This window comes from Hermetia illucens, chromosome 3 (genome assembly GCF_905115235.1).
Source record: "Hermetia illucens chromosome 3, iHerIll2.2.curated.20191125, whole genome shotgun sequence".
Classification (NCBI taxonomy): domain Eukaryota; kingdom Metazoa; phylum Arthropoda; class Insecta; order Diptera; family Stratiomyidae; genus Hermetia; species Hermetia illucens.
Window position 1 is genome coordinate 8,248,271 of NC_051851.1, and position 15,044 is coordinate 8,263,314.

General features: G+C 46.0%; 1 protein-coding gene across 2 annotated transcripts in view; it reads right to left on the minus strand.

Moving 5' to 3' along the window:
• The window catches only part of LOC119653018 (ninjurin-2-like), a 48,276-nt gene extending 36,959 nt beyond the window's left edge, over positions 1-11,317 (minus strand). Inside the window, exon 1 of one of the 2 annotated variants that reach the window (XM_038057457.1) lies at positions 10,764-11,317. In XM_038057457.1, coding sequence (XP_037913385.1) covers positions 10,764-10,979 — 216 coding nt within the window. In that variant the 5' untranslated portion in view covers positions 10,980-11,317. Of the gene's footprint in view, positions 1-10,718 lie in introns of both variants that reach the window. The other variant, XM_038057456.1, reaches the window with a different exon arrangement.
• Positions 11,318-15,044: the final 3,727 nt, after the last annotated feature.

A 15,044-nucleotide genomic window follows, 5' to 3' on the forward strand; every position in this document is an offset into this window, starting at 1 on the left:
TCTTCATGGTATGGGAAAGTAACCGGATCGGACGGTAATTTGAACATTCTGCTGGGCTACCTTTCTTTTTCCATATTGGAACAGTGGTACTTTCCTGCCAGTCAGATGGTGTTCTTCCTTCCTGAATAACCCGGTTAAAGAATTCACTGAGCCACGGTGTTGGGTCCCAGCTCTTCGCTTTCCAGAGCTCAGATGCGATGTCGTCAGGTCCTGTTGCTTTCCCCGATTTCATTTGTTTTATTGCCTCCTCGACTTCAGTTGCGCTGACTGGTGGAACTGCTCCAAATGTCGGCAATGATTGTGGAAGTGGAGGATGAGCAAATTCTTCAGTTGAAATCTGCTCGAAGTATTCTCGCCATCTATCCGTCGCGGCTCGACGATCAGTAAGCAAAGTACCGTTCTTGTCATTAACACAACAGAAGTGTTCGATATCCTGTGTGCGTTCATCACGGCTTTTAGCTAGTCGGTACAAATCTCTCTCGCCATCCCGAGTGTCCAGTTTATCGTAAAGATTTTTGAAATGGTTCGCTCGGGTGACAGCGACCGCTTTCTTTGCTTCCCGGTTGGCATTCTTATAAATTTGCCAATTAGCAGGCGTTTTATCGTCGAGAAATTTGTGGTAGAGGCGTTTCTTTTCACGGACCTTCATTTCAACATCATCATTCCAAAGCCAAGTATCTCGGTTGATGTACCGCTTACCCGGCTTGGTGACCCCGAGGGTTGCAGAGGCCGCTTTGTGGATCGTGTCTTTCATTTGGTTCCATGATTCTTCCACATTCGTAATGGTTGGCAATCGTATGAGTGAGACCGTTTCTTCGTTCTTCTCACCAAATCGCCACCATTTAATGCGCGGCGGGCCAGTGCGTTCCTCACGCCGTTTTATCGGTGGCTTAATTCGCAGGACAGCAATCAACGGCCGATGTTGAGGTGCGATGGTCTCATAGGGAACGACTTTGCAATCAGTGACAGTGGTAAAATGTTGACGTCTTATGAGAATATAGTCGATTTGCGTTTTATTGTTCCCACTATAAAATGTGGGAAGATGAGACAATCGTTTGATGAACCATGTATTCATAAGTACAAGGTCATGGGTGTCCGCAAAATCGATTATACGCTCGCCACCTTCGTTGCGCGCTCCGAACCCCTTTCCCCCATGGCACCTGTTACCGTCTGCCTTTTCACCCCTACATAGCTATATTCAGTGACAAAATACTGCACCCCTCTTTTACGTGATCGCCCCGCCATTCAGGCCATCTGTAGGGTGAACAATTCCAATCAGGCAGACAGAAACCCAAAACAATAGCTGCGGGCTTCAACGCATAGGCAAAAGAATGGGGAAGCAGAAAACCGATGCAAAGGCACGCATACTGCTGGCGACATTCTCACGCCAGAATGTGATGCTTGTCAAATCTGGGGGAGTCAAGACAGAACTACAACCGATAGTGGACCTCACCTTCGTCAGTGATACCTTAATCAAGAACTTGCAGTGGAGTGCATTCGCATGCGAAATTCAGAAATCGAAGAAAGTCGGAAAACTGCCTCAAAGTTAGGAGAAGCTTCCCAGCGCTGAAGAAACCGACCTGAGTTCGGGGGGTCACACATACAATAGAAAATTTCAAGGACAAAATAGCAGGTAGCTATCACGAAAAGCAAATCCAAAAAGTTCAAGCGAATGTGTACCAATGCTGACTTTGATCCATGAGGTGGCGGATACAGGTCGATGATGTCGTCACTAAAAAGTCAATGTTTCCCACTGACTATTTCCCTAAGATCTTGCTGAATATAGTGAACACTGTTCCTCGAAGATGTGAACTACACAAGTCTTCTTGCAGTATATGTAAAAGCCCCGACGAAGTTCCTATTGTGGAAGATGAGGAAATTCTAAGTGCCGCAAAGAGATTCTAAATATAAGACTCCAGGGCCAGATGGAATTCCTAATGTTGCCCTGACAGTGACTGTCAGGGCAGCGCTAGGTTTATTTGCCCAAATTTTCACAGTCTTAGTGGAAGAGAATTTCGCACACAATGTAAACTACTCATTCCGAAGTCAGGTAAACCAGGTGACCCCTCTTCATATATTCCCAATAACTTACGAGGTTCCACAGGGTTCTCTCCTAGGTCCCTTACAGTGTTTAGTTGTGTATGATGCAGTGTTGATGCTACGCCTTCCTGAAAACGTAACCTATTTATCGGTTTGGTCACGACAAGTCACCATGCTGCCAAGATGTGGTAACATGGTCGAGAAAATGGAGCTTGTCATATATGATTGCCCCAGGTTTACCACGCACAGTACAAGATTTGAGGCGGTCACAGACAGGGGCTCAACGCCCAGAATTCATGCTGGAGTATTACCTCAGTACGTGGTACTGTATTAAAAACCAAAAACTACACAGGAAAACCAATATAACAATCTACAAGCCACTGATTCGGCCAATTGGTTACTGAAACAGGACTTGAATTATGAACCAGGCCGAAGGGTGGGAAATTAATGTCTTCATTCAGATAGTCTTCTTCTTTTTCCTCAGCCTTTGTTCCGTTTACAAGCGAGGTCGGCTCGTCGTGATCGGCTTTGCCATTTGGGTCTATCGAATGCCTGATCTGGGTGCAATCTCGAGGCTTTTAAATCCCCATCCAGCGTATCAAGCCACCATTGTTTCGGGCTGGCTTTTGGTCGTTTACCATCAACTTCGATGTTCAATTTTTAAACAAATTTAGCCCTAGTGAAGGAAGATGGCGAATTAAATAAAACCAGTCACTGATCACCATCCACGTCAAAATTGGAAATCTTGATTCGACATATAAAGCAGATGAGCGACAGAGGAATTCCGTGATCACTACTCAAAGGCAAGGCTCTAAACAATTGGGAAGACTTATTTGACAATGAGCTTCAAGTCAGGAGCCCTGAAAGAGACCCAACCACTTAAAAATTAAGTTGTTCACGTTGGTTATTTCGCATCAAGCACCATTGTACTGACCTAACACGATTGAAGAAGTACCTCTCTCTCTCTTGTAAGTCAACTTGCGCCAGAAAGGCTCCGGACCTTCGTAAGATGTTTTTGGGTAACGCAAAGCGCAAATAAAGCAACAGGACGAGGGGAAAACCAAGCCGATTCTAGTCTCTCTTATAAAACTGACCAGGTCTATCAAAGGGACGAGCCACCCGCCGCGAGGAGGTCCAGTAAAAAGTTATATAACTTAGTCCATTCAAGATCAATCCTACGTCAAGAGAATTTGTCGCACTGAAATATGATATGTTCGTTCGCCTCATTCGCTCCACAGCTGTTACAGGTCCGCAAGGGAACCACACCAATCTTAATAAGAATGGAAAAATTGTAAACTAATCGATTGAGGGTCTTTACATCCCCGGAGTTGAGAGATATCCCGAAACCAAGGCTTAGTGGGAACGTCGGGGAAGATCCGGGAGAAAAATTTTCCTTTGTCCATAGAGATGTGTTTAATGGCTTCGTTCCATTCAGATGTTGCGGACAGAGAGCCAAGTATCTGGGGAGAGAGCAGGAATAGGAATAAGAGTGTCAGCCTCCCCACTGGGTGCAGCAGGTTCAATTGCAGGAAGAGGGACTCTTTAGCTAGGACAAAAACGACATGAGTCGAGGTGGGTCTAATGAGGCCAAGACAGGGCCTCAGGGAGGAAGCTGTGAAGGATTCAATCTTCTTTTCGAGGTACTTGCAGGAAAAAGGCCATTGTTTGCCGAGATATAATTACTGAGCATGGTCAACTTCTTGTTGCGTATGACGTTCCATATCCAAAGGATGATGTCAGGAGGGAGTCTCATATCGGCTATAATACCCATCATCAGAGACAGGTCCACCTTCTCTTAGGCCTTGTCCATAGATAAGCCAAGGACATGCTTTTGATGACTCCGCTCAGTGGAGATATGAAGAATCTGGTGGTTCAGCCAGGTGGACGTGGACCTCCGTCTTCTGTAGGCAAAACAATTATCACGGAAGGATTGCAAGTCCTCGAGGATTAAATTAGTCTAGCTTTCACCATAGACAGTGGTACTTGGGAGAAATCATTAAGAAGAAAGATCGGTCTAAAGTTGATAAAGCCATTTTGAGCTTTCCCTTCTTGAAGATCGAGACCAGTTTAACCTGATGCCAGTCCTCAGACAGATTTTGGCTGAGCCATGCCTTGTTTAAGGCCTCCAAGATAACGTCACGACCCGCGAGGTTTGGCCATTGAACTTACGTGTATATAATTTTGCCCGTGCCAGGGACGGAGCGCCTTTTATACCTGTTAAGGATCTTCTGAAATTCAAGAGTTGCCTGGGTCAAAGATAAGGATTCGGAACCCCTGTTGTAGTGAATTTTCTAAAGGTTCAGAAAACGGAGGCACTTTCTGTCATCATTCATAATAATTCTAAAGAGATTTGAGCCAATTAATCTAATTCCGAAATTCTTTTGAGAGTTTGTGGTCAGAAATATTCATCCATGTATTGTGTCAAGAATTTCTCTTAGCCTCCCTTCCCAAATTCCTGAAGGCCAGCTACTTGACCCGGAAGAGAGGTTTAACCTCGGCGCGTTACCAGTCTTTCCTGGCAGACCCGCTGCCATTTGATTTAAAAGTTGAAAAATTGACTTTGTTTTTGTGTGTTGACTGTGTTTTGGATACCGAAGAGAAGAGTGATGATGGAGAGCCTAAGATGGAAGTGAGTGTACCCGATTTTGAACGCACTTTTTTGGGTAACTTTATTGCTTTGGATGAGAATTAACCCATGGTGCATTCTCATACGAAATTCGGAAAACTACCTCAGAGTTAGGAGAAGCTTCCCAGCGCTGAAGAAACCGACCTGACTTCGAGGTCTGACACTGGTCCGGCGGTCTCGTCCACCTTTTCATTTGAAAAATTTCCGCTGTGCGAAGTATAGAATTTCTGTTGCAGCCAGCACTGTTTTTCTCAAGGAGAGAGGAGGCTTGGGCAAAGAGGACATAAGCCGGGGTGGGCACAATGAGGTCAATAGGGATTAAATCTTCTTCTCGAGGTATTTGGGAGGAAAAATCGAAGAAGGGGCATAGTCTCACAATCCCTCTGAATAACTTGAAGGGTCTATCGAATGAAGACCACAGCTGGCTCTTGTAACGAAATTAATGACCTTGGTCGCCTTTTTAGCTTTAGCCGAGATGGAATCAATGTGCTCCTTTACCAAGAGAGAAGCCGTGATAACTCTGCTCAAGAAGCTGATAAATCTATTATGTTCAAGTTGGACGTTATTAATGTTCAGTCTAAATACAACCATGCAAGAACGGGGAAAGGCAATCGTGCAGGATTTTTCAAGGTTGACAGGCAGTTTGAGGGAGATGCATTACTTTACGAAGAGATCGTCCTGCTGGCGGAGGGTATCTACTACTTCGCCTGGAATCTAGAGAGACTATAATAAAGAAGTCATCAGCATATTGGTAAATCTCCACTTCTTATGTGAAGAGGCCGTGTAAATTTCTCTGTCCGTGCCAGGGGCTGAGCGTTTTTTATGCCTGTCAAGGATCTCCTGAAATTCAAGCGGGGAGAAAGGCTGAGAGACAACAGGAATTATCAGGGGGCAGTATTTGGAACCACTATTATAGTGGCTTTTCATAAGGTTCAGAAAACGGAGCCACTCTGTGTCATCCCAAGCATCCAGATGTTCATAATGGTCCTGAAGAAATTTGAGCCAGTTAATCTGATTTCAAAATTCTTTTGAGTATTTTCAATTGGAAATATCAAAATTTGTTTTAGCCTTCCTCACGACTCGAGGCCAGAAATTATCATGATTCGTCAACCGTCTGAAATTCCTGAAGGCTAGCAGTTTGGCCCGGAAGAGAGGCTTAAGCTCGGCGCACCACCAGTGTTTCTGGGTAGATCCCCTGCCATTTCATTTAAAAGTTGAAAATTTGATTTTGTTTTTGATAGTTTCTGCTGTGTTTTGAATACCGAGGGGAAGGATGATGATGGAGAGCCTAAGGTGGAAGTGAGTGTGCCCGATTTTGGACGCATTGTTTCGGGTGACTTTGTTACTTTGGATGAGGATTGACCCGTGGTGACTGTTAACGATCTTTTCCTCAGGAATACCCCTTGGCCAGTTCATGGAGACTGAATTGGACATGGTGGTGTCGGAGACAAAGCTCGTAGGATTTGGCCCAGCGGGGGAGACTTAACAAGCGTGGGTTTTACATTATTTAGCAGGCGAAAAGTAGAGCTGCTGGCAACTTTCTCCAAGGCTCGGCACTTGGCGGCAGTGAAGAGATCACCGGAGAAATTTCAGCTGGAATTAAGGTCCCCAGTGATTAGAACACTTTGCCTGACCTCGCGGAAGTTCCCTGCCAGTAGAAGGAAGAAAACCTGCCAAGACGATGATTAGATTAAGGATTAAATTTGCTGTTTTCACGATAATAATATCCATGTCCGTCTGATAATGAACTTTGAGGAAACGGATCCTTTTGGTAAACGTAATGGCGACTCTACCGTATCCATCCATCCTAGATTTATCAATGAGGTTATAATCTGACTGAGCCTTAGTTAAGGCCTTCAGGGGAGACTGCCCACCGTCAGGGCTGTCGAAACTGGCGAGGGACGTGACGTCTGGGAGGTGTGTCGCGTCTGCCCAGACTCGACTTTTGCTTATTCAGGACCTTCACAACGATGATTTAGGAGTAGGTCTTTGTACCCCTTAATGCTTGGTTAACAGTGTATTTATTTCTGGGTTTAGGAACAAAGTATTCGACGGGAATCCAGGTGTAACCGAATATAATGTGTTCCAGCAAGTCGGAACCATAAAAGGCAAACTTTGCGGATGTTAACAGTATAAACCCCTGTGTTTTTTTAGGGTTTCTCTTGTTGAGACGTCTAACTTTGGCGAGTGTCAATTCAGTGATTGCGTCCATCAAAATCTCCTTATCGGTGAAAGCCTAGGGTATGAAAGATCTTCATAGAAGGACTCTGACTTTCGAGTTTTGAATAAAAGTGTTAGCATTATCAACAAATACTTTAAGACGTCCGAAACCAGGCTTTTTGACATTTAAGATGCCTTTGATACTGAGACCCCTGATTAATTTAGAGAATCTAAGATTATCTAGGCTCGACCTAATGCCATTTTCGAGAGTAATTCTGTCGATATGCCCCGGGAAGATTTTCCTGAACGTATAATGGGCATAGAAAATGATATTGGAAGTGTGATTAACAGGAAGTTTGGGGTATATCCCCTTTAAGAAGGGAGTTTTCTTAAACTTTTCGCTAGAAATATCGCAAACAGATATTGATTATAGAAACTATTCTTTCTTTTGAGCGAGTGTGGGGTTTGGGCTGGGCAGCTTATGAGTGGGGGATAGGGGTCTTCCCCCAAAAGCTCTGCAGTCCTTTTTGACCAACTTGCTCTTAAGTTTGACATTGATAAAGCCGGATTCCTGCGGAGCGAAAAAGTCTCACTCCACAAAGAGTAAGCTCCAAAAGGGAAGCTTTCCGCGTCACTCATGTCGCCAGCTGAAAGGACTCATAGACTCCACCCTGAGCCTGTGTAGAGTTGCCAAATCTCCCATCAGGCGCGTCCCTTGGTGCATATAAGGGAACGCTCGGTGGATGCGTTATGGGCATACACATGCGCGCATCAGGAGATGGGCTTGGCTGGACATGCTTATGCGCAGGCCGGGGTAAGTGTGAAGTAAATGCCCACCCATAGAAAAAAATTGCCTATGGGATGGACACCCAGAAATCAAACCAAATATGGAGGACGACTGACATAATTATCGATGCTGTAAAAGACGATCGTGGAAGGCAGCAAACTACAACAGGGTTTATTTCATAAATGAACTCTATGAGTTCATTAAGGATAGGCGGAATATCCAGCAAAATATCAGGGTTTTGATACGTGGCATTAATTTGTCGCCCAAGCGTCATGTGGCAAAGTCACACGAGAGACGCAGGTGATGCCTCCCCAACATAAAGTAGGCGAGAACGCGAGCAAATGGAGTAGGGATAAAATAAGTGAATCCCTTGGTGTCCAACAAGCGGCCAAGAAGAAAAAGCCCTCTTCGCCGAAAATTTCCGGTAGTTCTTCGATTACGGCCCCAACTTTGAAAAAGGGGAAGAGCTTACAGCTCGTAAACCCGAAGAATGTACTAAGCTGAGCGGCAAAAAGCAGCAGAAGGAGAAAAAGAACATTCGTCCGGAAAAAATCATTATTTCTAAGAAAGGAGATATGTGCTACGCCCATATCCTTCGGAAAGTCAAAGTGCATTCGGAATTGACAGACTTAGGCGGCAGTGTGAGTCGTATAAGGCATACGCAAAAGGGGGATCTGATGCTGGAGCTAAACAAAGCTAGCAGGAGTGGATAGTTTTCGCGGCCAGGTGGAGAAGGTGATAGGTGAGCAAGCTGACGCGAAAGCTCAGAAGCATCAGTAATCGAGTGTAAAGACCTAGACGAGGTCACATAATGAGAGGATATCTGTCCTGCTCTAAAGGAACAATTCAACCTTAGCGAAATAGAAGAAAGTGCCATCAAAAGGATGAAGAAGGCAGACCCCTATTATTAGCTTGCCGGTGGAATCAGGGATTAAACTGACTGACTGCAGGCAAGATCCACAATGCAGATTGTGCAAAGGGAAAAAAGGGAGTGGACGACCGACACGTTACAGGTGGTGGAAGGTGCCCAGCATATAAGAGGGAGCTATATGCCGAGGTTGATACAAATCAATCTCAACCATTGCGAATCAACTCAAGACGGCAATATGGGCATGTAGACGAGAAGCCGTTCAAAAAGCAATAGCATTCCCAGGAGCCGGCTTTCTAAGAGCAAGTGCAACATTAGCGCAATTTAAGAAGATGCTAGACAGCTTGGTGTTGGATCCTAAGGACCACAGCCTCAAAATCATTGCCGGCGATTTCAACGCGTGGGCCTTGGACTGGGGAAGTCAAGTAACAAACACCGGGGGCCAAATCTTGCTTGAAACCTTTGCGGAGCTGGACATTGTATTAACCGACGTTAGATGCGTGTCCACCTTCCGAGGAAGAGAGCTAGGCTCAATCGTCGATCTAACTTACCTCAGTACCGCGTTGGCGAGAGGAATGATCTGGCGGGTGAATGATCTCTACACCCACAGAGACCATCATCTTTCTCGACATCAGAAAAGGAGAGGGTGACAGTCGAGTGAGTAACAGAAGCGGACAAACCAGGATAGCTAGGTGGTCCACTGCAGCTTTCGAGGAAGAGACGTTCCTAGCGGCTTTAGAATGAAGCTACGACCCGAAGGGAATGGCGCTGGAAAAAGTGAACCGATTATGTCAACAGGGAATTGAAGCATGCGACTCTACAATGCTGCGACGGGAATTTCACAACAGTGGGAAACCAAACTACTGGTGGAATCATGAAATGGCGCTATTGAGACCATCGTGACTGCGAGCGAGGAGGGTTTGCCAAAGGACCAGTGGGAAGCCAGAACATCGGCAGTCAGAGACGGAAAACAGCGATCTTCAAAGTAACCTTAAGAAGGAGGCTATACAGGAAAGTAAGCGGAATTGCTATAAGCAGTTGTGCCCTGAGGGAAATACGAGTTCAAAATAATCGCAATTCTTTTCCAAACAACAGGAAGAAAGTGAATCTCAATCAACGGTTCAACAGGACCTCTTCACAATCCCAGGGGTTACCGAAGCGGAACTACGGGAGACCTATGGACGAATTGGGAATAATAAGGCTCCGGGGTTGGATGAGATTCCGAACAAAGTACTAAAGTTGGCAGCTAACATTAAGCCCACATTAAGCCCTACTTGGTTGATAAGTACGTTTGAAACATGCATGGTGGAAGGAGTGTTCCCGCTCAGTCAGAAAGACAGAAGTTGGTTCTGCTACCGAAGACCCTAAAACCACCTGATGCACCCTCTTCATATCGCCCTATCTGTCTTTTAGACACTATGAGGAAGATGTTGTAGAGGGTGATATATAGCGCGTGGTCAATCGCAGAGCGCGGTTCACAAACGATGCCATTACAACGGTCGTAGACCGTGGCGCGGGAGGCATTGACCGCTGGTACGTGCTGCCCGAGGTGACGCTGAATGTTAGGAATGGCTTCAACTTGACAAACTGGGATTGGATTAAGAGCACCCTGGCTAAACTGGGTGTCCCTGGTTATTTAGCTCGGATGATCGAGAGTTTCCTTCTTCTTCTGTGACAGCAAATGTTCCTCAAAGTTCTGTACTAAGGCCCCTGCTGTGGGACATAATGTATGATGGAGGGATCGGCCCTCGCGTGCCAAGGAAGGCAACATTAATTGGTTTTGCAGACGCCCTCAGCGCAGTTATCAGACCCCATAAACTCGTGGAGAAGATGCTGAAGTCCGCAGCAATAAACGCAGCAGTAACTGCAATACAGGAAAGGCTGCAGGAACTGGAACGAGCGCAGAAAGCGCGACGAACGGGTGACTTAGTTGTGCTGGTGTAAACCGAAGTCCTCCTCGCGAAGTAATACTTCACGGTGGTTCCGCAAGGATATGAGCGGAGAAGTGGGGCGGTGGGTTAGTGGGTGAGAATCCCACACGCTGCCGTGACCCATCCATCACCACCTTGAGGTCTCTTCAAAAGGCCAACCCAAATCTGTTATTAATCGAAATGCAACTATCATATTTCTTAAGCTAGGAACCTTAAATCTTCAAAAAATCTTAAAATTAAACCTAACATCATTATAAGCGATGAATTATCTACAATGCATTGATATTTACAAGAATTAATGCTTACAATTTTGATCAAATTAAAGTCGGCCTCATCTCTACCATCCCCTACCGTTTCTTCCTGCTGCACCTTCGAACTCTCCTCATTATTGCTATTGTTATTATTAGCCACATTGTTTGCACCTTCCGCCTGTCTAGCACCACCACCTATAGCAGCTTCCTCATCATAAGTGGCCGGTGGTGTTGGGGTTGTAGCTGGTGAAATAACAGGAGTAGTTGGGGCCGTTACGGCTGCTGAACTTTCCTTCCTGTCTTCCTGTTCGGCCATGATAAATTATCTCGGATATATGGCAAGTTGAAAAGCTAAAATTATGCTTTCCGTTCAGATACTCGAGTGGCACTTCTGCCCACTAAATCCTCAATGAATAACAGAAAGGAAAACGGCAAGTCTTGAAAATGGCGAAATGAAGCGAAAGCCAACAGAACGACTATGAAAAACACTCCACGCACCGAGAGCAAACACTTTTGAAGGGTCCAGGTGGATCTGCCGTACCAATTTCTGCCCTAACGGAGGGTGAACACCAGCCTTACCACGAACGAAACGTGAACAATCGCATAAGCGTCCAAGCGTGAACTAATTACACCTGTGGGAAATCGAATTGCTGATGGGCACCTTCGAGGAGCGTTAAGTGGCTTTTCTTTGGTAAGCGATAGTGATAAGAGGCATGGGCGATATCATATGTACGTTTCCCGATAGTGTACCGATAGCGATATATTGAGAATTGGGAAATTGAAAGTGTGTATGAATCGGGGAAAGTGAGTGCTATTGCATCTTATGTGGTTGCAAACTCTCCATCCCGCAACGTCAGATCAGGTAAGGGAGCTGCAAGGACATCTCAACCCAGTTCCCTTTTTTTCAGCCGAATTTTTGGATAGTCTTCTACTCAAAGCTTCCTCGGGAGCCTCGTTCAACTACATTCCCGACAATCTTCTTCTGCACATCCTGCAATGAAACCTAACGTACACGTAGATACCCATATACCAAACACAAATCCAATAGGGCCGATTCCCGACACTATAAATCCTGAGGGAGTATCAGTTTCACGCCACGTACCTATCGCGCAAAATTCTTTCATTTTCATTTGGTCATGATTCCTGCTTTCTGTCCTTGTGTTGTATTCATGGTGGGCAAAAACGTATCTAGTTAAGGACCCTTCAGTTCTAGGCAATACTCAAGTTCACTAACAAAAATAAGGTCATTTATGGCCAACGAAATTGGGAGGGAATGGGATAATTACCTTTGCGTAAAGGGATGTTTTCTTCTTGGCATGCTTCGGGGAATAACCAAATTGTTTTGGTTTGCCTCCTGCATGTAAAGTTTATCTGCGCGAGGCTGATATTGTTGAACTTGAACTATAGCTTCCTCAATTAGAAAAAGGAGCAAATACTTCCTTTTTGAGGTGAGATATGTCGAAATAAGGAATTTTCTTCAATTGAAGAGGACAAAATGCAATAATTTAATTTTCAGTACATTTAAAATTCAACTGAAATAAGAATTTATTTTCGATTTATTTCATTAAGATAAGATAATGAGACGCAGATACTTTACGCAAGCTGTGAAAATAATGGCTTCAATTTCAAATTAAGAAAAAAAAATTGCTTAAAAAAGGATGACAAAATTCCACATTCCATCAGAAATTATTCTTCACCAGAAAATATCCTGAACTCAATTGGATAAGGGTAGAGAATAGTCCAGGACCTTCCACGACCTGAGAAGAAGTGGGATCGAATTTTATCATATTTTAACGAAAATTACTTTGGAGAAATGTGTGTGATCCCAATTTAAATCGTAGGAATCACAGTTAGCCAGGACTCCCTCGACGATTACCTACCTTGACGTGGTGAGGGAGCTCAGTAAGGAAGATCCTCCAGGAAACGGGAGGTGACACCTGAAGCCAAGCGGTAATCAAAACCCCAAGCCAAGGTGTGACTACCGTGCCGAGGACTGAATGGTCACAGGGGTTAAGATGTGGCCGCAAACGGTGAACTCTGGGTACCAGGCGACCCCCAGTTTCAACTAGCCTTGTCTCGGCAAAAAGGGGCTCTGCCGAGATCGACTTACTTTCCCCGGAAAAATTGAGGCCATGGCAGCCAATTATGAAAAAATAAAAAAACAAAAACACAAATCTACTAAGCAAACACAAATAAACTTCGGTCGTGACGATCCAACCCCGAGTGAAGGGGCAACCCTGAGCTCATCGCTGGAGAACATGAGTCTAGACTCAGATTCCCCATTTATTCAAGTGGGAACCAATTCAATTGGGACCCAGTCCTTAACGGATGAGCCGATGCAGGCCCCTTCTGTCAGTACTCCTGACCCCAGGCTCCAATCGGCGCCACCTGCTGAGGCTAAAGTCTTGCCCATGGGTAAGCACCTGTCCACGGACAGCAAACTGCCATCGGGCAAACCGCCTTCGGGCAAACCGCCTTCGGGGAAACAGCCTCCGGGACAACCGCCTTCGGGCAAACTGCCTCCGGGCAAACCGCCTTCGGGCAAACCGCCTCCGGGCAAACCGCCTTCGGGCAAACCGCCTTCGGGCAAACCGCCTCCGGTCAACGCACAACCAAAGAGCTGTGCCAAGGTTGAGGGGAAAGGAGCGTTCGGGGCACCTGCGGCTAAGGGGAAACCGAAGCGGCAGCGGTCCTCGGACGATCCTAACTCTTCGACACAAAAGGCGGCAAAGAGGGCTCGGCCGGCAACGGCTAGGCCTTCATTTGCAGCCAAGGCTATCGAAGCCGACGGATGGGTCCTGTATGACGACTCTAATCCATCCGGCTACGATACTGAGCAGTGCGAACAGCTTAGAAGGAAACTCCTCCTAGCTGTAAGGACTGCGTCCGCGCAAGGCATTAAGCTTTGCTTTGAGTCGGTAGGGGTATACCGTAAAATGTTACGGCTGAACTTTGCCGACGAAGACACGAGCGAGTGGCTCAGGCAGTACTGCTCCTCCCTTAACGATGTGTGGGAGGGTGCGCGACTAACCTTGAAAAGGGTCTCTGAGCTGCCATCGATCAAAAAGTGCTTTCTCTGGCTTCCAGAAGAAGAGCGAAATGGTGTCGGGGTTCTGGAACAACTGGGTGTACAGAACAACCTTAACACTTCCACCTGGTTGCTGCTAGGCAGCAAAACAGGAGAGAGAACCGATAGGCCGGGAACTTTTCTCACTATCGGCGTTCCCGAACCTGATGTTAAGATAGTTCGGGAAAAATCGGGTTGCCGGCTCTACTATGGGCTGGGGACCGTCACGTTACAAGTGTCGGCTCCTAAAACCATTGAAGGGGACATGAAGCCCCCGGCATCTACATCTGAAACGTAAATGAGGTGCCACATCTCCCAAGTAAATTTGCAGCATTGTAAAGCGGCGACTGCACTTATCAGTCGTCGGATCAATAGCTGCAAGACATTTTTATACCTCATACAAGAACCGTGGGTTGTTGGTGGGGCAGTCAGGGGCCTAAACTTCCAACATGCTGACCTATTGTATGCCAATGGAAGCGATCGACCCCGCACCTGCATGGTAGTCTCCAAAGACTTCCAGGCTAACCTGGTTAACGATCTATGTGATGGCGACACCACATCGGCTAAGCTAACCATAAAAAGTCAACAGGGAGATAAAGAGATACTATGGTGCTCTGCATACTTCCCCTACGACGCAGAAGACGTTCCCAGTGGAACATTCATCAGAGCTATCCAATATGCCAAAAGTAGAGGCATGGGGGTAATAGCAGGATGTGATGTCAACGCTCACCATATATGCTGGGGAAGTTCGAACATCAATGCAAGAGGATCGAGACTACTGGAGTATCTAGTAGGAACCGATTTGCAGATCCTAAATGTGGGTAATGAACCCACTTTTTTCAACGTGGTCAGGCGAGAGGTCATCGACATCACGGTGGCATCTCCTGACATCGCGGCTCTGATCGGAGAGTGGAGAGTATCAAACGATGTCACACTCTCAGATCACAGACGCATTGATTTCGTTATGGGCATGGATCTACCTCCACCCACTCCATTTCGGAATCCGAGGAAGACAGATTGGGTAATGTATCAAACAGAATTGAACGGCCGAGTCACGATCCCTGGGAGGCGCATCAAATCCATTGCTGGAATTGAGAAGACAACCCAGACGATCACAACTAGCATGAGAGAAGCTTTCGAAGAAAGCTGTCCACTCAGGATGCCAAAGAAGGGTAAAACACCATGGTGGAACTCGGATTTGGCAAAACAGAGGAGAACGACAAGGATGCTCCTTAATCGTGCTCTGAAGGGCGAATCAAGCACTAGCTGGAATCGCTATAAAGAGGCACAGAAGGCTCTAAAGAAGAGCATAAG